This window comes from Pempheris klunzingeri, chromosome 15 (assembly GCF_042242105.1).
Source record: "Pempheris klunzingeri isolate RE-2024b chromosome 15, fPemKlu1.hap1, whole genome shotgun sequence".
NCBI classification, from domain to species: domain Eukaryota; kingdom Metazoa; phylum Chordata; class Actinopteri; order Acropomatiformes; family Pempheridae; genus Pempheris; species Pempheris klunzingeri.
Genome location: NC_092026.1, coordinates 19,463,531 through 19,487,112, shown reverse-complemented (window position 1 = coordinate 19,487,112; position 23,582 = coordinate 19,463,531). Strand labels below are relative to the sequence as shown.

The window sequence follows — 23,582 nt, the reverse complement described above, 5'->3', positions numbered from 1 at the left end:
TAGTATGTGAGCCACAGGTTACTGAGAGGTAAGCATCTGACTACCCAAAAATCCTGAAATCTAATGTCATTAAACAACACATGGCACGCTGATGACTACTAACCACATCAGTGTGTAATCGAATCCAAAGGAACAGGAGAGGAATCAGGTCTAATGGCGCTACAGTCAGACGTCTCAGGACAGAGTGCTGGTTTGCTGTTGTTTTTCACTGTTTCATTTTTGTTTGTTTTTTTGAAAGTAGGAATAGGAGTGATGTACATACATGACACCAGAATTTTACTTTTAAGCACCAACTTTATTAAAATTTTGCAAAAGAACCAAGCAAATGAAACAGCACTTCATCAACCTCTGTGCTTATTTTTTAATGAGAAAATAATCTGACTATAGAGATTTATTCTAATGTTGTAGAGACACTGAGTGGAGCAGTTTCACTGTATTTTTTTTAAAGCAATAACGACATTTTTCTCCTCACCAGCCAGCAGAGTCTGGAAAAATTGAGAGAGCTATTACACTGAAGGCTTTACAAGTTGAAGAACTGCATTTGAAGTCTGGAAAAGATTTTTGATGATATGGAAGTAAAAGAGTAAAAGTAAAACCCAGAAATTGTGTTTTTGCCCAACAGCAATCTGATATCAATCAGCCTTGTGCTATTAGTTCAATCAGAAGCTGTACAGCATTTTAACAATAAAGTTCAGATTGAATGAAGTAATAAGCAGGGTAAGGGTATGATGCCTAAGCTTTTATTTAGTGCCTTCAAACCAGCTGCGTGCTGTTCCCTGCAGCTAGCATTGTTAAGAAAAACTCACCAGAGCAGACACAGGCTGTTTATCTGAAATTATTACACAGCTTTGTTGAATACGTGTTTCTGATTGATCAATTACGGCATTCCATGGTCTTATTTTCGTAGGGCAGACACAGCTCTGATAGTGGAAGCAATAAAATCATTTTTAAATCAATATTTTATGTCAAATTATTGATTTCATTTGTACAAAGCCATGTAATAAGCAGGACAATGTACGAGCGGCAGTCATTATTGCAAAGTGAACTGTATCACCCTGTCGGAGGTCCACTTACGTTACCATTTAGTTTTCTGCTCACATTGTCAAGTATTGATTCTCAGCTTACAACCAACTGGTTGTAATGTGTTACTCAGAGGGCACTGCAAGTAGTAGTCAGATTAGGTAGAAATGTATGGTCTTAATCATAATTATTCATCAACTATTTTGAAAATCAATCTATCGTAATAAGTTATAAGTCATAACTTTTGAGACTAACACTTTTGAAGAAGTCATCTTGAACACAGGGAGACTTTGATGAAAAATGTACACACTTTTTAGAAGATAAATGAAGAAAATGATCAGTAGATTAATCTGGAATCTGAAATCTGGAGTGAATGAAAACAAATTCATCACTCGTTGACTGTAATCGATCATAACTGAGTCACAGTAGACACATGGAGGATAAAGTTTTGTTCCCCGACAGTATCACTACCAGATACATGTATGTCTGTACATAGATGAGGTAACGTCCTTTAACATGCAGACATGTCCAAGGATGTCGAACAGCGACTGGCAGAAGTTATCTACATGCCATGTTTCTCTCTATCATCTGGCTTTAATGAAATAACAAACCAGAGCTCCAGCATAAAAATGTGTTATCCTCCTTTCTTTCTGCTCCAGCCTCTTTCATCGATCCAGACAATCGATCTCAACCCCACGTACACACACACACACACAAAACGCACACGTTTTTACATTTCCAGCGCCGCTCATCTGTCTGTAGTAGTGACAGAATCGTCTCCGGAAAGTGCCCCATCACTCCTGGAGGGGTGACGGAGGAGTGTGTGTAGGACTGTGTGTGCACATGGTGTTTAGAAAGTGTGTGTGCTCAGGGTGAGTCTTGTAGGTGTGTTATCTGGTCTGCAGTATGTGCATGCTGCAAGGGTGTGTGAGTGGTTAACGACCCTCCCTGAAATAGCTTCCAATCTCATGCCGACATACAGAACAACACTTAACACACACACATAGAGCTCGTTTTGTGGTTTGGGATCTGCGTGTGTGTTTGTGTGTGTATACCTGTCACCTGTGAACAAACAACCAGAGCTTTTCTCCTCATTAGGTGTCTTCAGCACCTCTGCCAAGACGTACAGCTTCCCTGCAGAGAGCACACACTCACACACACACACACACTTCTGTTCACTCATATGTGCTCACACACAGTCATCAGACATCACACATGCTGACTGTGGAAAAGCAACTAAATACCTATCACCTACAACACACTTCCTGCTAAATTCATTCTGATCAGTCCAGTTGGTCCATTTTTCACCCTGAGCTCCCATTAAGAAGCTGTACCCCACAGACAAACTCACTGACCGCAGCACAGAGTAAAATGGATTTGTTTTTTGAAGCTGATATACAAGTGATTATTTTCCCCCCGTGGCTGCAGTTTGTCCTGCTTTATGTCCTCTCCGTTGTGCGTGAAGACAGGGAAATTGTCTGTATGTAGTCAGAGATTGAGAGATGTGATGAAGGCCATGTTTTTGTGGTTTGGAGCAAATGGTGGCAGAGGATCTGGTTTACTTTGTTCAGGCTAGTTGAAAATGCAGTTTAAAGTAAAAATATTGTTCTTTCCTAGAACTAGAACTACTGTGGCTTGTACCAAATGATGTTGTGTTTTTGATATGGTTATCCAGCATATTGGCATGTTTACATATCAGACTGATTTATGCCTATTTCAGGCTAATTTCTGTGATTTCATAGGCCTAAACATCTGTGTCTCATTTAAAGTGATGTAGCAGATAACAGGTACAGTGTATTGTCTGATCTGCGGTGGCCTACAGTCCTGCTAGATGGAGGCGGGCTAATTGAGGCCGTGCCGTGCTGCCTGTCTTGGATCCACCTCTCTCTTATTGGTTATCAGGTTAATGCACACACTTGGAGCACAAGTGTCTTGTCTTGAGGAAATTACCATAAAGATTGCAGCAACATTATGGCCGGCTGCCATTAGACACGTCTTTACAGTGCATTTGCAGTAAAGGATTTAAAGTTTGCGTGAACAGGGTTGTAAGTTTTCTCTACATATCAACGTCATCATTGAAACCAATACAAATTGATTCTGCTCTGTTGAACTGTTAACCTCATCCTATATTTGTGTACTACTCAGTAAGTAGAGCATAGCACCACCAGCAAACAGGCTGTTTGAGTCTAGGGTGAAGTGTTTCAGTGGTACTATCTATGCTAGACATATGCTTCCTATAGAAGCTCAGCTGATATGTTTTTTTCCAACGCAGCTCTGTTGTTGATCACACTCATGTTATGTTTGGCTTTCAATAATTGCAGTTAATTGCCTATATTCCTCATCCCAGATGGAAATCAGACACTGATTACAACAGCAGGGTGCTAGCTCCTCAGCAGTGGGAATCAGAAAGAGCACTTTAAGGTGTAGCTGCTAAAATCTTATGTGTTAGTTGATCTTCCATCTCCATGTCTCCTCTCTGCAGTGACAGAGTTCAACAATGGCTTGGAGGCCAGTTCAGACTCGGATGACGAGGACAAGCTACACATTGTGGAGGAGGACAGCCTGCATGAGGCCGAGGTCGCCAACGCTGATGGGACCACGCTGCAGGGGAGCCATAACGCTGCCACAACAGTATTACCCCACAATGGCTCCTTAAACGGAGGTGAGATGCCATCATAGAAACAAAAAAAATTGTTTGTTAATTAGAAACATTGTGGAGGTATAAATTCCAGGCGTAATCCATGCAAACTTTTTGTAAAAGCAAATGTAGGTCAGCCATTCCCTGGGTTTGATCCTCGTTATCGCCGTTAATCCGGGGAAGGTTTGCCGAGCATGTTGGCTCTTTCCCAGCAGTGCCCTCTTTCACATTCACACAGTAACACACCTTCTCAGCAGGGATCTGCCCAGCGCGCCCACAGGTTTACACAAGCCGTCTCCACACAGCTCAGCTGCAGCGCTTTGGAGATGAGTTAAACTTTTACCCAGCTGCCCCACCCAGCTGAGTATTATTCATTTTAATTGCACAGATTTTAATCAATAATTTCAAGACTACAATCAGACTAGATAGTGATAGCCAACAGTTCATCTATCTAGTGTGATGTGTAGTAATCATAACTGCTGTAAATAAAGCTTAAAAGATACATTAATAATGGAGTTATTATCAAGCTCAGTGTATGGCACTACTATCATCTTTATGTGGACTGGCGTTGGCTCTTCTGTTTGAGTAGATACATTAGAACAGGTGGTGAGATTATTCATGCAACTGTTGTCAAGTGGAACCAAATCAGGACAGAAGCAGACTTATGCTTACTGTGGTGGTTGCACATTATTGTGTAACAGAGTCACACTAACTAAAGCACGCACATATAAATATATACGTATATATATGCACAGGACAGTTTTTTATGTTGTCTCTTAATTGAATAAAGAGATGTCAACACATGGCAAGGAAAAAACACAAAAATGAAGCATTTTGCTGTCGGCTGAACACGATCGCAAGTCAGTGTGGTGAGATCAGAGAACTAAAGAGCGATCACAAGGCACAGAAAACGAGCGTGAGGACATTTGAAAGAGGGAAAATGTGAGGTATGCAGATACAGAAACAGAATGAGACAGAAGAAGGGAACGTAATGCAGCATGTCTTACAAATAGACAAGCTTCAATAATGTGTAATCTTCCCAGTCACGCAGAGCTTCTTCCTGTATAATCTCCAGCTCTCACATCCTCACTAACAAACCTGTGTAAATCCCATACATTCCCTAACAGGCAAACACATCTTCCATTTATAGCACTCTGCCTCATGCCAATTTTACGGGCAGATCACACACCAAATCCCTGATATAACAGCCCCATTCACATAAGCCATATAATAAGTGCTTGTTAGAATTATATTTAATGCTGCTGCATTGTCCGAGCTTTGTGAACACGATGCAACTTTTACACCCATGACAAATGGGATAATAAAGATTTACAAACAGAACAATTTACTGCTCTGTTTTACACCGCATGTGGCACAATGCAAATACTAGAGATGGATGGATCAGAGTGAAACTGTAATCCAGTCAAGTAAAGTGAAGCCATTAGAATGTACAGAAAAGACAATTATGTTAGCATCAACATCAATATTGACATGATTTTACAGTAACAGACACACTTGTGGTGATTTTAGACTGTGCCAGATGAAGGTTGACAGTCATGAGAGAAAAGTGTTTTTGATCGGCAATCCAAAAAAGTGGCCACTAATCGTCCAAAGGTCAATTTAGATTTTTGCTGACTTATGGAAATTAAGGACCAAAGTGTCAAAATGTGGCTGCTGCCATGACCCACATTTCCAAACCAACCAATCGGAATACAGAATGAAATGAGTACACTGGCTGACGAAGCTGCAGGTTTTTTCCCCTGTTTACGGCTTAGTGGTAGGATTGACCAGGTATTCTTAGATAGAGGTTGTACCGTCTGACATGGATTGCAGCCAAGATTTTTATTTGATCCATCTTGCAGTGTTGCATGCAAAGAACCTGCAATATCTCTGTTTCCACACAATATATCTGTTTCCACACAGTGCACAGGTGTATATTCTTTACTTTATTTATCTGTGTACATCTACCTGCTCTCTCTTTGATCAGATTAGTTCAGTCCTCCTCTCAGCCTTGGGGAACGCCTCTCTGTTCGCACAGCCAGATGTTCTGCTCTCTCTCTCCGTCTCTCTCCCTCTCTCCAACGCTACATCCTAAAGGCTAATCTAGAACTAGAAATGTACAACACACACACACGCATTCTCTCCTCCCTCTGAATTGAATCTCCCCCTCTCCATCTCTCTGTGATAAAACACAGCAGTGAGCTTCATCATCATTACTTGTCATCTCTGCCCTCAGACTGGTGTCAAACTACGTCTTTGTACAGAATGAATGACTCAGTTTTTTTCCAAAACAGTGCCTGCCTAGCCATCAGATTGCCAAGTCTGAGGAAATATGACGTTACCCTAAAAGCTATTAAAAATGTATCATATGAAACAGTAACACTACAATTTTTCTGCCCTATGTTCAGTAATGTTCCCTTTATAGTCTAACAAGAGAAATAGATTCACACGTTCCTGCATGGCATTTTTTGCACCCTGCATTTTTAGGGCCTTAATGGTGTTTTTTCATGTTGCCAGCCTTAACTAATGACCTGTTTGGCGGCCATCTTGAATTGTTGTCCATGTGATTGATGGAATAACGCAGATCATCTTTTTTCCTGAACCAGACAACTTACAAAGACAAATGAACCCACTTTTTCCTGTACTTTTGACACCAGGAGTCAAACAGCCAGTACAACCACTCTTTATTGGTGAAACACAGGCAAATGATACATTTAAGGCATATAACAATATCACCTTTTTATATTATTTATTATTTTTCATATTAGTTTCCTGCAATAGCCAAATAGAACTAGTTTATTCTCTTATATCAATTGCAACGTCATCAAATGGATGGTAGTCACTTCAACTGATCCCAACTACCTAATTTAAAGCAAAAGTAATAAAAAAACACATTATTTTTAATCATTATCGTCTTCCCCTTCATCATAGTCATCACTGCAGAATTGGAGAATGATGGAGGATAAACAAATACCTACTATGACCTTTTTTTGAAATGTAAATCTTGAATATGGCTGCAGCTAACAGTTTTCAAAGAAAGAATAACCTGCTATTCTGCCGATTATTTTCTCAATTTACTGATTAAACTGATAAATCGGTCTGTAAAATTTCAGAAGATATTGAAAAATGCCCATCACAATGCCCTAAAGTCAGAAGTGAATGTCTTGTTTAGCTCAACCAACAGTCTGAAATCCAAACATATTCAGTCTGCGATCACATAAAACAAAGAAAACCAAGTATCAAATGATAAACTAATAATTTAATAACATTGATGACTAAGATGTTAGAGAAATAAGGTTTTAATGAGTTCCCTCATTAGCACTTCTGGGATTATGTCTGTCTGTGGGGGGCTGAGTCAGCTAAGCTGCTTCGTGTTTTTCTGTGCAGACGTGTTTTATTTGCACTGCATGTCCACTTATAGATTAACGCAGAATGGGCATAATCATGCATCATGTTGCTCATCAGCCCCGGTGTCCCTCCTGACAGAAATAGACTTTCTGGAAGCTTTTCTTGCCTTTCGTTGCATTCCCAGACAGCTTGAGAAAGCTCTTTAAAACTCTTGAACTTAAACCCCTGGATAACCTATAATAGGAAAGTTTGCAGGATGAGTACTTTCCCATACAAGTACAGTTTCAAAAACATGACACACCTTAGCATACAAACCAAAACAACAAAAGTAGAACAAGATTTAATAAGCAGAGGCAGAACCACGTCTGCATTCAACAGCAGAGATTGATTGGCTTGTGTTTACTCCGCTCCTCAATGCCCTTTTAATCCTCGATTCCTCACAAACAGCTCAGCCTATGCAAGCATCTGCCTTCATCTCAACAGCAGTCAGTTACAGCCAAGCAGGAAATACTAAAACCGTGGAGACGGCGAGAATGTGACACTCAGAGATATTGCTCTCGAGGCTTGTTTCATTGTTTCTGAATAAGGCCTTACATGGTGTGAGCAGTGCTCATGAGCGCTGCTCGCTCTCTTTCACTTTGTTTCCCTCCCTCACTCAGCTCTCTCCTTTCTCCTCTGTGTACCCGCCATTTTTCTACCGTCACTGATTCCTTTTCATCTCTTTGTACTCCTCTACCCAGCTTGCCTCTTGCCTTCTTTGCCTTTGTTTCCTGTATTTTCCTCTTCTTCTCATTTCTTCTTCTCCTCAGAATCCAACTACAGATATTATATGAAAGCCTCTCCGCTGTCTTTGAAGTGATGGGATATTATCAGCCAATAATTATCCACAGAAGGTTTGCTGGGTTTGTTGTTGTTGTTGTTCAGTAAACCATGAAATTAGCATCACTTCACTTTTTTGGACAAACTAACATCTAACTTTTTATGCCTCGCCCTCACATTGCAGGTAGGACAGTGCATAATGAGATAAGATGTGGTTGTTAGAGCCTCTATATTAGGAGACTATAGTCGAAAAGTAACATGAAATTACAGTACAGAAGTTACCATTTCTTTGAGGTTATGTGAGAAATAGTGTCACCATTACAGTGATACATTACATGGTAAGTACCAAAACTTTAAAACATTACTCAGTAGTTACTGCTCTTCTGCTATCTCGATTAGTTTATTTTATTATGCAACGCTGGTGTTTTAGAGGGTCAGTTTGGATCCAACACATTATCTGTGAAACATACAGTAACATAAGCAAACTAACCGATCAAGGCAGCAGATGAGCAGCTGCTCCCATGTTCTGCAAGGTAAAATGACGTTTTTGTCAATGGAGTCTGGTGGGTTTGAATAGCTTGATACATCTGAATCTGCTTAATTGCTGTAGGGATCTTGTCTGTTAGGCTCATATTCTTGTTCAAAATGTCTCACAACATGTCAGTGGCAAAAACAAACACTTTAAGTGGATGAACTTGATCAGGTGCAGTTGCCCTGAAGGATGATATTACAGCCATTGACTCATTCACGGCCTGTGTTCACCTGCCTAAGACATGAGCTACTGGACCTATACCAAAAGGTTTTACACAGACCAGTCATTTTGTCATTTATTGTGATGTGTTTGTAAAACAAATGAATATACCGGCTATTGGGATTTTTAAAGCTTCATACATTGACTGATACAAGATTTGGCCTCAGATATCCAGTATCAGACAGGCTCTTTCCTTTTTTTGACCACTTTGTAAACCCTCCAGATAATTTCTGTCCAAATAACTGTATTATAATCAAGTGTTAGATCTGAGGTCTGGCTTAATAACTGGCACTGCAAAATCAGCATAATCCAGCTAACTAACATATATGCAGATGAATACAGTATGTAAACAGATTCATCAGGATGAAACACTGGTGCTCAGTAGATGTTTGTTCAGATATGAGAAAATTACTTGGAAGAGTTATGACCACCAACGACAAACTAATTATTTAATTATTGTATTAGCTGTGTGCCACCATGAGTGTTTTTTTATTGTCTGGATGCTGTTTTTCAACCTTTGACCTTTACTATCCGGTGCGTCATTGTCATAATGTATGTGTAGGTTAGTAAACTTGTATATGTACTTTGTCCCCATTTTAGTTATAGTCCACAGTACACAAAAGCAGTTTAACACTTGTCAACAAAGTGTGATTAATGATGGCATTACAGACTAAGACAGTATTATCTGGATTTGGAAATTCAGAGAATCTGATCAGTAATTGAGCCCCTCCACAGAAGTGTACCATAACATATTTGACTTGAGTCATGCAATCGTGGCATTACCTGCTGCTTTTCAGCTGCACCTGCAGTAGAAACCAGCCCGTTCACTCCTTTAGAAAAACATTAACAAACCAGGAAGGAGTAACGTCTCTAGTGTGTGTGAGAGCTCCGACGGTGTTGGAGGAAAGTCATGGAAAAGTCATGAAATGTTGCAGCGCTGTAGAGCCACGTAGGGAACCCTTCAAAGGCTTTGCGTGATATTTTTGGATCGTCTGACTTTCACTCCTTTCGTTCCTCCCCGTCTGAAGCAAGAGGAGAAGGCAGGGAGAGCAGCTGGTGTTGAATTGGTCCTCTGGTGAGAGATTAGTGTCTGCTACTCCCCCTGCAGCCTGGGCCGCACTGCAGCTCCAATCCATCCTGCCTTATAAATTCACCACGGACTCACAGTGACAGGTTCTGGCAAGGTATACAAGTGCAGTGCTCTGTGTGCGTGCAAATGTGTGCTATTGAGTGTGTGTGTGTGTACCACATGATTTCCTGTTTTCATTCCACTCTGATATCCAGAGATCCACATGTGTGTGTTGTGGAGTCCTGGTTGTCATTACTGCGTGGCTTTTTGTGAGGCATTAAGTGTAATTGTAGAGTGTGGTGGGAAAATATGCAGAGAGGTGTATCGGCGAGGGGGGAGGAGGGGGAGGGGGAGGAGGGATGGAGGGAAATGAAGCAAGCAAGCAAAAAAAGCGAGGTGAGGGGCAGAGACAAAGAAAGGCAAAGGAGGGAGTTTAAAGAAAAAATAAAGCTGCGGAGACAAATGGAGGCAGACGTTACAAGAGAAAGTGGAGAGAAGAGAGGAAAGTGCATGGTGAGTTGTGAGAGTAATGGCGGAGTGGGGAGGAAGACGTGGAACAAAAGGGTGAAAGAGTGATGGCAGGAAGGAGTAGAACAGAGGAAGGTATAGAGAAGGTGGGGAGGTTATGGAACAAGTGAGACTTCATCCATACCAAAGTATAAAGTAACTGACAAATCTCTTCATCAGCCTATTAATTGATTAATCTGTTCTCTTATTATAGTCCCTCTTACTCAATCAACAGAAAATTAATATGAAACTATTTTATGATGGTTTAATCGTGTTAGTAATTTTTCAAGCAAAAAAGCGAAACATTTTGAAGTTCCAGCTTCTCAGTAGGATTTGCAGCTTTTCTTTATTTTTGCGAGATTATGAACTGAATATCTTGGGGTTTCTATGGTGTTCGCCAAACAAAAACAGCAATGTGGGCTTCAGGAAAATATTTCTTGAAACGTTTATAGACCAAGTGATTCATTGATAATGAAAATAATTGTTAGTTGCAGACCTAAACATGTATAAACAATAAGATCGGATGAGTTGCTGTGTACAATCTCAGCTGGTTAAACACCTCTGTTCTGCTGCACAGAAAAATCATTGTTTTCTGATCCGACAAAATGGGCATAGAGAGTAAATGCTGGTTAATGACAACCCTTCTAGCGTGTGAGCGTTAGTCGACTGTCAGTTAAGGGGACGACTTTCTGTCAAAATATCTCTTAAAGGGTCAAAAATGTTGGCTCAGTGTGGAGGCCAAAACAGAGAGAAAAAGATCAGTTTTTAAATTAAGCTAGCTTTCAGCGCGTCCACACAGGAGACCTCCATTTAAAACAATCCATCCGTGCACACAGGCCATGTCACGGCTGTTTCACATAGCGATATGCACATAAACATATTTTTACACTTTTGTTAAAGTGATCGTGGGTTGGACTGTGGGCCCTGCTAAAAACACAGGAAGGAAAAGTAAGGTAGGGGAGAGAAAGGAAGAGGGACTAAGAGAAAGAGGAATGTGTGAAGAGAGAAATAAGCATGAAAAGTAGATGTGTGTGTCTCTGAGGGGGAAAGAGAGATTTGGAAAGCTTTTGGATGAGGTCATGGGAAGCAAAGATCTGTGTGTTTAAAATGAGGCTTAACAGGGCCCGGCCTGGTCCCGCCTCCTCTTTATGAAGAAACACACGCACACACACACACACACAGCTGCACCTGCACCTGTCCATGACGAGGCTCAGCAGGAAGGGGCGTGGCCTTTGGCTCTGGTTCTGCCTGCATTTAAAGTGCTTGATCTCTATGGCAACTCTGGTCGCAGTTTCACGGCTTGTTCTTATCAATGTTTTTACGCACAGAAAGTGAGGTAACGTCTCTGCCACAGATACTTTACTACTGTTGTTATGAAGATGACTATGTAACAACAATCAAGACTTCAAATTCATGGCAGACAGCCTGCATAACTTGAGCTGTGGGGTTTGAAAGAGGTGGGCATTTGATAGACGAAGGGGTATCTAATGAACGATACCATCCAGTTGCATATGGGGGATATTTAGGATCCAGTGTTTTTGCAGCTTGACCTGTCAAGAAATCTCAGTCCTGCTGCTTACATTGTGATATTTCTCTTTTAATCTCTCTCTGGTGAGTGCCCCAACTACTAATTCTCTCTAGTACCCCTTTAATATGGGCATTAACCCTTTAGACCATTCTCCCCACTGTTGCTTAAACCTGAAAGTTGATATCAGAGCGATCAACTTTCAGTAAAAGTGCAGTTACATGAACAGCTATCCAGCCCAACTGTAACCCTGGAAGAATTAAAGGATTAACTTATCAAAATAACTTAGTTATATTAAGCATAATTTATTTTTGGCTACTTTGACCTTTGCTTGCCATTGGTTGCTGATATCAATGACTGAAAGCTAGTGATTGTAAATCTTGATATAGTCAGTTGAACATGATTGTGCAAAAGGTAAATGTAATAAAATCCTGCCCCCCCTTTTCTGCTCTATAGACATCAACATATCACTGTCATGCCATTGCATATAATAACAGCAAATTCCAGCATGGATGCAAACTTGTTTACATCTTATTGCATGCAGAATCTGTTGGAAGAGCTCAGACATTTAGCTTGTGGTGGGCGATAACACTTTTATATGTCATTGTGAGCTCACGCATTACTGTCTGTGAGTCTCCTACCAGAGTTTGATTTGAAAAGAGAAGTATGTTTGGTTTAATAAGAGCACACACTGTCAGTTTCATACCACTGTTACATCCCCGGGTCACTTTGCCATATTAGAATAGAGTCCAGCCAGCTAATTATTCCTCATAAGGCTCATTGTGGTTACAGGGAAACACACACACAGTCTCTTTTTAACGGCAAACCAGCTGTTCCAAGTGAACTCAGACATCAACAGACTTTATCTGATACCGCGTCAGCAGCTGAGCAGTCCTGATGAACTGGATGTAGCCGTGTACAAGTTCTGAATGAAAGATTGGTTTATTTATGAAATGCTATTTGCAAAAGAAAACACTGGTGTAGGCTCACAGTGGGTTTTTTTTTTTAGCAAATATTGTCCCACTGGTCATGGTTTTCTGCTCATTACAGCCATTTAAAGAGCTGCTATTTTGGTGTTTTGTTCCTTTAACCATAGCCTACTAAGTGCACTTGAAGAAAGTGAAAGGAACATCCTATAAAACTACTCAAATAAATCAGCTTGTGACTCTTCTAGACCCCATTTCTGCACAAAAACACGCAGCAAAATCACAGCTTCGTCCACTTTTCATCAAGGTCTTGTGACTATGTGCCCTTTAGTTCTTTCTCATAGTTGTGAAGGGTTTCAAATGTTAGAGTAAAAGAGAAAATCCCCAAATTTGGGGATTTGACCAAATTTGACCAGTCTTTTTGTTCTCATCCATATTTCCTTACAGCTCATTGTTGATGGTATGAAACTGAACTCTGTACTTTCCAAACATCAAAAGTAGAGCAGGTGGAATTTTTCAGATTATGGTGAGCTGCTAGGATTATTAATCAAATCAGGTAGTTAACCTTAAAAATAACCAAATGTTTTTCTCAATCATTTTGGAAACTTGAACTGTCCAAGCTTTGAGTTTACAAATATAAAATTGCAGACCTTGCAGAAACCTGAGATCGAGGCCCATGCTTCTCACAGGGATATATTAAGAAGCATTTTGCTGCCCTCTAGTGGTGCTTTTGCAGTGCACATGCAGCTGGTGATTCAGTCTTTGGATGTGAGGAGAGAGATTCTTTAGGGGGTGAAGAAACAGCATCATGTCTGTATCCCATGAAAAGGGAGGCAATTAAACCATGTTTGGAAAATCAGTCAATCCAGCAGTATTCTAAGTTTATTCACTTGGTGCACACATTGGTGGAGGTTTGTAACATCTAAGCCAAGAAATAAGTGATCCACATTATCAGTAGGATGGATACTTGTTGTCTCGGGGGATAAACCTGTGCTTTCTCTTCAGGGACAGATTTAACCCGTCATCCTGCTGCCCCGTAAACATCACCTCTGCAGCAGCTAAACTCATCCTGAACTTTGTTTATGTTTGTGTGTTTTTAGTGAAGGAGGAGTGTGTGTCAGAGGAGGAAGAGGAGGTGGTGAACGATACTCTAGTGGAGGAGATTCTCCAGCAGGGAGACACAGCCATCATCTATCCTGAAGCTCCTGAGGATGAGCAGAGTCCAGCAGAGACCGGAGGCGCTGATGAAAACGGTAACATTTACACACTGCTGCTTACTTATTTCAGCATCTGTGCCTAAAAAGTCATCAACACATCATCACTCATGTAAACCTAAACTATATTTTATGTCATCGTATTTCTTTGTTGTCTCCGTAGCCTGCAATTGCATTTAAGTAAAAAAAAAAGAAAAAAGTATTCTTATATACATTTATGGTAATTTAGATGTGATGATAAAGGTTTCCAATTGGCCCGAAATGTCATAATTAAATGATTACTATTGAATAATAAGTTAGAATTTTCTGTTTTAAACTTTCACAGTGATGTTAAATCCAACGATATTTCTCCCTGTTCATTTGAGGACTAAGTGAAGGAAAGACTTCAGCTTGTAGTTTGCTTTGGTTAATTCTGAGTCACTGACAGACATATACAGAGACATGTGAACCAATACGGAGTCCAAGGTTGGATGATAGCAGCAACTCAAACTACACTCTAAATAATACCCTAATACTCTTTCAATCACTATTCACAAAACTTATATGTCATTATATGGGACAGTCAAGGAAACTCTGAGATACAGTAAGACATTGCACTGCTACACATTCAGCTTCAAAGTACAGCCTATGTAAAGTCCAGATGCTCCACTTGAGTATCATATGCTCAGTTAGTAGCGGTTGAAGTCAAGGCTAATACTGAGGCAACTCAGGTCAAAGGACATTCGGACTGAACAGGCTCCCCTGGAGACAGACAGCTGGCCAATCACAGCGTGAAGTGGTGTGGCTGTCAGATCATGTGTTTCAGAAAGTAATGGTTGGACAGACCCGGATCTAATCAGATGTTAGATGGTCAAATGGCTTCTGAAATCTCCTTCCCCCAAAACGTTCTGACAAGCACCTCTGATGACGGCAGGTTAATTCAGACGAAGGATGACAGGGAGAGGTACAAACATGGAGGGTGGTGCTTAAATTCTGTTGTCTCCATCGCAGGAACACCAGATTCCTTCTCCCAGTTGCACACTTGCCCCTACTGCTCACGGGGCTACAAGCGCAATGCCTCGCTGAAGGAGCACATCAAGTATCGCCACGAGACCAGCGAGGACAACTACAGCTGCTCACACTGCAGCTACACCTTCACCTACCGCTCGCAGCTGGAGAGGCACATGAGCCACCACAGGGGCACCAGGGAGCAGGTAACATCAGAGCCGTCAAACTGTGGGCTGCTGTAGAATGTCTCAAATTCCTCCTGATAAAGCAGTGACCATGACCTGTTGTGGGAACTTGTGGAACCTTAAGAGTCTCTGTCATGGACTGAGCTGGTAGACAAGAGAAAGGCACACAGGAGTTTTGATAAAGATTCTTTTTTATTCATTAAACCCAAAAAAATGTTGTAAATTTCAGTTTCCTGACAAATTTACTTGATCAGTCATACATTTATTATCAATTTATCATCAACATGCAGCTTTTCAATCTGCAAATCTAGCCACAAAGCTCTGCACAGATAATCAGTACTCCATTTTAAACATTTGAGTAAGTAAAACTGGAGAATATTTAAATCTTTACTGTGTTTTTTATAAAGGTCAAAGCTTTTAGTCAGTTAGATACTTCACCCCCATGAATACTAAACACCTCATGCTAACAATAGAAAAATGAAAGCCTTTTGTTTCTGTTATATGGAAGCATATGCTGCAGTTTCTCATCAACGTCTTCACTGTGTTTTATTTTTCTCCCTGTCTCAGCGTCACGTTTCCCAGTCGACAGCAGGATCAGGAGGAACAGGTGGAACCCGCAAGTTCAAGTGTACTGAATGTTCCAAGGCCTTCAAGTATAAGCACCACCTGAAGGAGCACCTGCGCATTCACAGCGGTGAGCTGTTGCCACGGCAACCATCACTCTCGGCCATTCACTTTCACTCACTCACACACACACACACACACACACACACACACACACACACACACAGTCAGTCCACAGCCTGACCAGGTCTCACGTCTTCTAGCAAAGCCGAAACAAAGTTCTTAAGAGATAAATGTCTAAACACAAGCATCAGTGCAAAGTCATTACCTTAATACAGTGCAGTCTAAAATAAGGGAAAAACAACTAAATCACAAACTATCTGATAAAAGATTAAGTAAACAAGATAGCGAATATGAGTGGACATTTCTTCAATTTGTAATTTTTCTGTGTTCTCTTAGGTGAGAAACCGTATGAATGCTCAAACTGCAAGAAGCGATTCTCCCACTCAGGCTCCTACAGCTCCCACATCAGCAGTAAGAAGTGTGTGGGTGCAGCACCCCCGAATGGTGTCCCTCGAACGTCGATCAAATCTCCCCCACCCACCACGCAGACCACACCGGTCGTTATCGCTCCAGCCCGTGTTATTCTTAAAGAGAAGACTGAAAGTAAACCCCTCCAGGAGCAGCTCCCTGTCACCCAGATCAAATCTGAACCTGTGGAATACGAGTGCAAGCCTGTGACGGCGACATCGACAACTTCAGCTGGTACCAACGGAGTGGTGAATGGAGGGACGGCACAGCCAGCTGTGGTTCCAGCTCCAGCCCTGCCTCAGGGCGTGGCTATGGTTGTACCAACAGTCGGCCTGATGTCCCCCATTAGCATCAATCTGAATGACTTGCAGAATGTGCTCAAGGTGGCAATGGACGGAAACGTGCTCAGGCAGGTGCTGGGTACAGCTAATGGGGTGGTGACGCAGGGGAAGCAGGGAATTGTAGTGCAGCAGCCTCAGCAGCAGATCATCAGCCTGCCGGCCTTTGTGGATCACGACGGCACCACAAAGATCATCATCAACTACAGTATTGGCCCTGCAGCAGCCACCACTGCCACTACCCAGCCTGCACCGCTTGTTGCCAAAAACAATCCTCCTCCCCCTCCCACTATCACCACTGCTGCAGCCCCCACCCCCACCAAAACAGATAAATCCCCAGCTCCAGAGGTGGCAGATCTGTCCATTGTAAAGAAAGAGCCAGAGTTAGTGCCCATTGTGGACAAAGAGGCTGTCACACAGACAGATGTGAAAACTGTTAAGACTTTAGACACACAAACAGCTCAGATGCCAAAAGTCAACAGCACCAGTACATGTTTACTATGCGACGACTGTCCTGACAACCTGGAGGCGTTACACCTCCTCCAGCACCGCAAAGCAGCCAATGGGGAGGCGGTCGACTCCGCTGCTTTGGACCCCTCGTTTGCTGCCCTGCTGAGCGAGGCAGGGGTGACACTGGAGGAGCCACCTGTGGACGACCTCCTGTCACTCCTTAAGACCTACTTCGCCTCCAATGCCAACCCCAGCGAGTCGGACCTGACGAAGATTTCAGAGTCCGTCAGTATTCCCGTGGATGTAGTCAGAAAGTGGTTTGCCAAGATGAACTCCGGGAAAAATGTTGGCAGATACCGCAGTAACGCTACAGTGGTTTCCAAAAAGACTGAAATCACAAATTCCAGCTCCGAGGACGCCTCAAATCAGAACGGAGAGGCAGAGGGAGACGGCACCCAAGAAACATCCAACAAAGCCTCATCAGAATCTGGCAGCGCCTCTCCGTCAGACTCTTCACCACTAAGCCTCAACACCAGGGACCTTGTCATCATTAAAAAGGAGCCGGAGGACCCAGAGGCCCCGGACTCCCAGGCAGAGCCACTTGACCTTTCCCTTCCTAAACATCTTGCAGCGGCATTGGAAACAAAAATGGCCGCGCCTCCAGCCAAGCAGCAGGAACAGCCCCTGAACCTGACCTGCCTGAGGAAGGAGCAGCTGGAAGGTCGCACCATCTACGTCACCACGCCTCAGACCGGAAGACCTGTTAACATCGTCACTGCTGCACAGCTTCCCACGCTAGTGGCCATCGCTGGCCAGGGCGCGGTGGGCTGTCTCAGTGCCATAAACGCCACGACGAAGCGCACCATTCTCATCCCCCAACTCACTTACACCTACGCCACTGCAGCTGGCAATGCCACTGGAGCAAAGACTGTCGTACTGAATGGCCATAAGGTTGGTAGGGTTAGACATTTTGTCTTCCAAACAAAATTTCCTTCTGTGGGCTTCACACAATTTGACTTGTGTATGCTTCAAACTTTAAACCCCCAAAGGGATTCTTGTCACGATACAATGTCTCTGAAATGGTTTGCAGTCCTCTTCTACCTGACTGTATTCATTTTGATAATACGCCAGAGGACTATCATTTACAGTTGAAAGCTTTCTAGCTTGCGTTTCTGTCAAACTATTACATTTATACTGAAATACAATACTAACAATAATAATATTATATATGAATATAATACCTTAATCTACAATTTAATACATTTAAGTATGCAATTGAAAAAGTCAGGAATCAAGAAATGATGCGATGGCTACTGAGATCTGCTCAGCAACAGTGCTGCACACTGGCTACTTAAGGTGATATCAGGTGCAGTTGTATTGGAGTAGTTATACAAGTATAAGTGCATGAGCACAGTATTAGTAGCCACCGTTTTAAACACTATATTAAAGGTGGAGTTCTGCCGAGTAAGTCACACTTTCAGACTTGAAAACTTCAACACAGAGCAGCTCCACTGCAGCACCTCACGTATCATTTTCAAGGAGGACTCAAAGGCTACTCACGGGTCTGACGAGCAGTCAAGCCGATCACTGAGCTAATTTCCCTCCTTTTTTAGGTTACTGCCGCCACCTGATACACGACATTAAATGAGTTGAACACTGATAAATGTCATTGTCTTCCACCTGCAGCAGGAGAAGAGGCTGGACAGCGGCTCAGACGGCGTTTCCACAGTGGAGGAGCAGAATGACTCGGATCCGGCGGCGCTGATGAAGAAGCGACGGCTGGAAAACGGCGTCTACCCCTGTGATCTTTGCTCCAAAGTCTTCCAGAAGGGCAGCTCCCTGCTCAGGCACAAATATGAACACACAGGTATGCCGTTAAACTAAAAGCTGGCTCAGACACAGGAATACATTTTCTCAATTGACTTTATGTGCTGAATTAACACTAACACACTAATTTGTTTGTTTCATTACATTAAACTGATTGAAATGATCTCAACTAAGTCTAGTTTATTTTATTGAGTTGCCTTAAGGTAGTTCAAGGCCATGACTTTACACATGACATCATCTCTCATTAAATGTGTTACACTCCGCAATTGTAACTTTTACTGGACAGCTGGCCTGTAAATGCACCAGCTCAGAAAGAGTTGACATCAGTATTCGTCAAGAAGATGAGACTCCTGAGATAAATTAAGTGGATATTTTCCCCCGAAGCTTCAGCTAGGATCTGGAACGTGGTTTTATTAAAGTGTGTTAGCAGTTAGATGTTCACTGCACTACTGTGCACACGTGTGTGGTGGTTCGGCCACGACGTCATCCACCTAAACACAAAATCACACCAGCTGTATTACATGCATACATTAAACATCGGTTTTTTCTCACTCACTTGTGTACATCTACTCTTAACTTTACACAGCTAAAGATAAAGAATGGTGCTGAGAGAGAGTAACTGGTATTAGTTCACATCACATCTTTGACAGGTGACTCCCAACCCCTATTGGCTTGTGAACCCTTAAAACATCTGACCACCCCATCACCTGTTGCATGTGTTTACCAATAATTTTAGAGGCCTAAACAGGTGAAATGCTGCTATTTTTTTTTTATTAAATCAATGAATTTGTCGGTTATATTCTCCTTGGAAATGTCAGAAAATTGTGCAAAATGCTCATCACAACTTCCCAAAGTCCAAGATCATTACTGTGTATTGCACTCTATATTTTGTACAAGCAGCAGACCAAAAGCTGAAATTATTCATCATTTAGAAGCCAGAACAAGGCAAGGTTAAAACTTTTTCAGTGATTATTAAGAATAGTCACAAGTTACTTTTCTGTTTATCAACTCTCCGTCAGATTGTAGTGAGAGAAAAGTATAACTGTTTCGGGAGTTATTTTGCAGAGACTGGTTGTATGAATCCCTGTCTGACTGTCTCTTTAATTGTCTGCAGGAAAACGTCCCCACGAGTGCAACGTCTGCAAGAAAGCCTTCAAACACAAACACCACCTGATCGAACACTCAAGGCTGCACTCCGGCGAGAAACCCTACCAGTGTGATAAGTGCGGGAAGCGCTTCTCACACTCTGGCTCGTATTCTCAGCACATGAACCACCGCTACTCCTACTGCAAGAAGGACGGGCCAAACTCTGGCTCTGGTTCAGGGCCACGCAGGGCCCCGCTGGAGCTCGGCAGCCCTGGCACCGGCCCACAGTCGGACAGTCGGACCACGACCCCGCCCTCCCAACTGGACTCAGATGAGAGGGAGAGCGAGGAGGAGGAGGAGGATGAAGACGATGAGGCCATGTGCATGGACGACATCCGGGTCGTGCAGGTGGACGACGGCGAGTGCGAGATATACGAGGGTAACTTTGACGACGATGACGACGAGGATGGAGAGGAGATGGCGGAGGAAGAGACAAGAGAGGAAGAGGAAGGAAGAGAGGGGGAGGATGAGGAGCTGGTTTGTGACGTGGTTGAGATCGAGCTGGGGGACGATCACATGGAGGACGAGCAGATGGAGCAAACAACTGAAGAAAAGGAGGAAGTGGCAAGTGCGGACACAGAGGAAATGGCAGACTGTGAAGCAAATACGGACAAAAGCATCAGGGAGGGGTCAGACAGTGCCGAACCCACAGAGGAAGCGGTGACAAACGCCAAATAAAAAGGAAGGAAAGCCTCCCCGGGACAGTTCCAGTTTGTCCCTCATTGAAGTCCAGTTTAATTAAGACAAAACCGCAGAAAAGTCAAGAAAGAAAGTCACGGCGGTTGCCTGATCTTAACGGTCCACTACTGTGTACAAAAACCCAGGTGTGCCTGAACTTGAAAAAAGAAAAAAACAAAAACAAAACAGTGACTTTTTTCTTGTGGAAATGAAATCAGTGTTAAAAATTGTTTATAGAAGTACAGATTTTAAAGCAGAACTCACCCATCAACTTGTTAGACTTGTTACTGAGACATCCCAGGTTGTTTTATTGTTTGTTTTCATTTGATCAGTGTTACTAATCCTGTTCTTGTTTGAAAACATTTTAACCTGTAAAGATGAGAAAGATTTCTATACCTTTTTATTGCCAATGAAGTTTCCTAAATCAGTATTTTATTGAGTTCTACGAACAAAAACCTCTGCACTACAGTATTCCTGGTTTACCTATGGATACATGCCTCATGCATTGTATGCCCTTCAGTGTTATATATGTACACTAGCTAGCGAGATGTTGTTCGTGTTAGTGTTAGTCTTTGCTAGCTAGCATTACTTTTGTTTTCAGTTTGACTGTTAGCCTTAAGGAAAACAAAGTATTCTTGGGGAGGGTTGTGGGCGGGATGGGGAGTCCGGGATGAGAACGTGGCTTCTGAACGCCATAACCAAATTTGTCCTATCAGGGAAGGTAGAGTCACAACCTCAAAGCCAGCATCAGGCGCCTGTGTTTTGCAGCTCGGCGTAGCCCGTAGGGGCGGGGTCTCCAGGTGAAGATTCAGGCGCAGACTTCCCCTCTCCAGGCTCTGCTGGGGCTCCAAACACACACACGCGCCTATTCTTACCAAGCTTCTCCTTATTTTGGTTGACTTTAGTTCCGAGTCTGTGTTTCAGTGTTATTAGCTTATATATGAAGTCATGCTGTACGTGAAGGAACAGGGCCGTTTCCTGCTCCACCCCAATGCCTCCAGCCTTATGCAAGACCTGTGTGCTGTTAAAAGTGCCATTGAACAGTGTTATCATTTCTTCTTCGCACATGTAGCCAGTATTATGTCCCTCTGTTACTTACACAAGACCCATATTGACTAATGTTTGTCGACTTGCACAGAAGAGCAAACTTGTCACAACAACTGAAAGATACTGACTATTTTTGAGGCCTTTACAAAGTAGTCGCACCACACGTGAAAGCGGGGAAATAGTATCAGGGCTTCAAATAATAATTAATTTCATTATTAATTAAATCTGACCACTATATATATTATAGATATTTATTTTTTTTAATGAATCAATTCTTCTTGTTTTTTAGTCTGTTAAATGAAAGAAAATAGCAACAAAACCTGTTGATTTCCCAAAGCGGCACCTTTTTTTTAAAAAAAGGAAATGCCTGAAACAATTAAGATATTACTTGTCGATCAGCAAAAGCATCGATTAATCGTCAAATTGTTCCAGCCCTGCGTAGTGCATCTGTAAAATCTTTACTTTAAGACATGAATATTTGCTGTTGATGAATAATTTTCAGTTACGGCCTAGCTGACAGTTCTAGGTGCTCAGCAGTGTCCAGAATCTCTCAAATTAAAGTTCAAAAGTAAAATGTTTTGACACTGAGGCAAACAGTCCAGACGGAGCTCACCTGTGGATACAAACTGCCTCTTGAAGTTGAGATAATCAGTTTCCCACTGATGTTAGCAGTTTCTAAAAAGGCAAGTTAATGTGTTGGACGAGTCAAAGTTTACATACGTGCGTAAAAACAGAACATATTTTGAAATATTTGAAGCTAAAACCAGTTTGACGTTCAGCTCCGCCAGGTTGGCTCAGGAAGAAATCAAGAACATAGATAATCAAGATCCATTTCACAGTAAAATTATACATTCATTTAGATCTGTGCACTTGTTGTCAAATAATTTTTAAACAAAGGAAAATTTGTGGCAAGCTGTCCCGCACTTCAGGTAACAAACGTTAGTGAATGTGGTCTCTGTTGAAGTGTTTTCATTTGGTTTTACCGAACAGTGTTTATAGTATTAGTATGTTTTAATTTTTTGTTTTTATGTGTGTCCTCTGTATGTTTTTTCATCAATGGCAGTATTAGAACCCTTTTCACAGATTACAAAAATGTACCTGTTTAGTTTTTAGAAGACTTTTTTATATTTATGTGTCTTATTTTTATATTTTCTTTTATGGTTATTTATTACACATTGTAGTGTACATTACTGTAGTTTGAATTGATACAATAATATATTTTAGTATGAAAAATAATCTCAAGACAAACAAAAATCCCCATAATGTGGTTCTGGGAGCTGAAGTTTGTTTTAACAAAAAAAAAAAAAAGCCTAAAAAGATAAAACATGTATTCTGTAAACATGACTTCTGTTTTAAGCTAAAAAATATAAAAAAGACAGGAATGAAGTGAGAAATAGAAACTGTTACATGTGCATCCGCTCTTTGCGTCGTTATGAAGCTACTGAATTCTAAAACTCTGTGATTTTAAAAGCATGAGTCGTCGCCGTTTTAATGAAGGATCTTGTTATGAAGCCGTTACTCCTCCCTTTTTATTTCGAAGCCAAATTTGGATCGTCCCGCCATCCCGTTTTTCTGTTCTGTGCCAACCTGTTCCATTGTACTGTCGAAGGCTGCATATCGTTCGTTATGTCCTCACTCTTTGTAAATCCACTGTCTTTTTGTATTGTTTTCATTTTAGTTTCGCTCCATTTTTATGACTCCCCATCACAATAAAATATAAGACAGCATTTCTGAGTTACTCGTTTTACTTTTTTACTTCCTACATCAGTCTACTGGGATGAAAAGTCAAAAGAAAAGTTAAATCCAGTATGTTGAAGGTTGTAGATTTAGCCATCATAAATATGACTAACTTGCTATGGATTATGGGTAAATAAAAACGTGACTGACTGAACAACCACATCAAACCGCTCTGTTGCTGTCAGTTCAGCAGAAAACGCACATTTTCTCGCTAAAATATCCCTGTAAAGGTTAAATTCTTCCATAAGGCAAAGACAATGTAGTTCCACCTCAGG

At 41.8% G+C, this 23,582-nt stretch overlaps 1 protein-coding gene across 1 annotated transcript in view; it reads left to right on the top strand.

Annotated features, from left to right (window-relative positions):
• Nucleotides 1-21,825, top strand: part of LOC139213892 (zinc finger E-box-binding homeobox 1-like) — a 61,171-nt gene extending 39,346 nt beyond the window's left edge. The window contains exons 2-8 of the mRNA XM_070844586.1: nt 3,503-3,682; nt 13,704-13,856; nt 14,808-15,010; nt 15,557-15,683; nt 16,013-17,823; nt 18,562-18,739; nt 19,814-21,825. Coding sequence (XP_070700687.1) covers nt 3,503-3,682; nt 13,704-13,856; nt 14,808-15,010; nt 15,557-15,683; nt 16,013-17,823; nt 18,562-18,739; nt 19,814-20,523 — 3,362 coding nt within the window. The 3' untranslated portion in view covers nt 20,524-21,825. The remainder of the gene's footprint in view (nt 1-3,502; nt 3,683-13,703; nt 13,857-14,807; nt 15,011-15,556; nt 15,684-16,012; nt 17,824-18,561; nt 18,740-19,813) is intronic.
• Nucleotides 21,826-23,582: the final 1,757 nt, after the last annotated feature.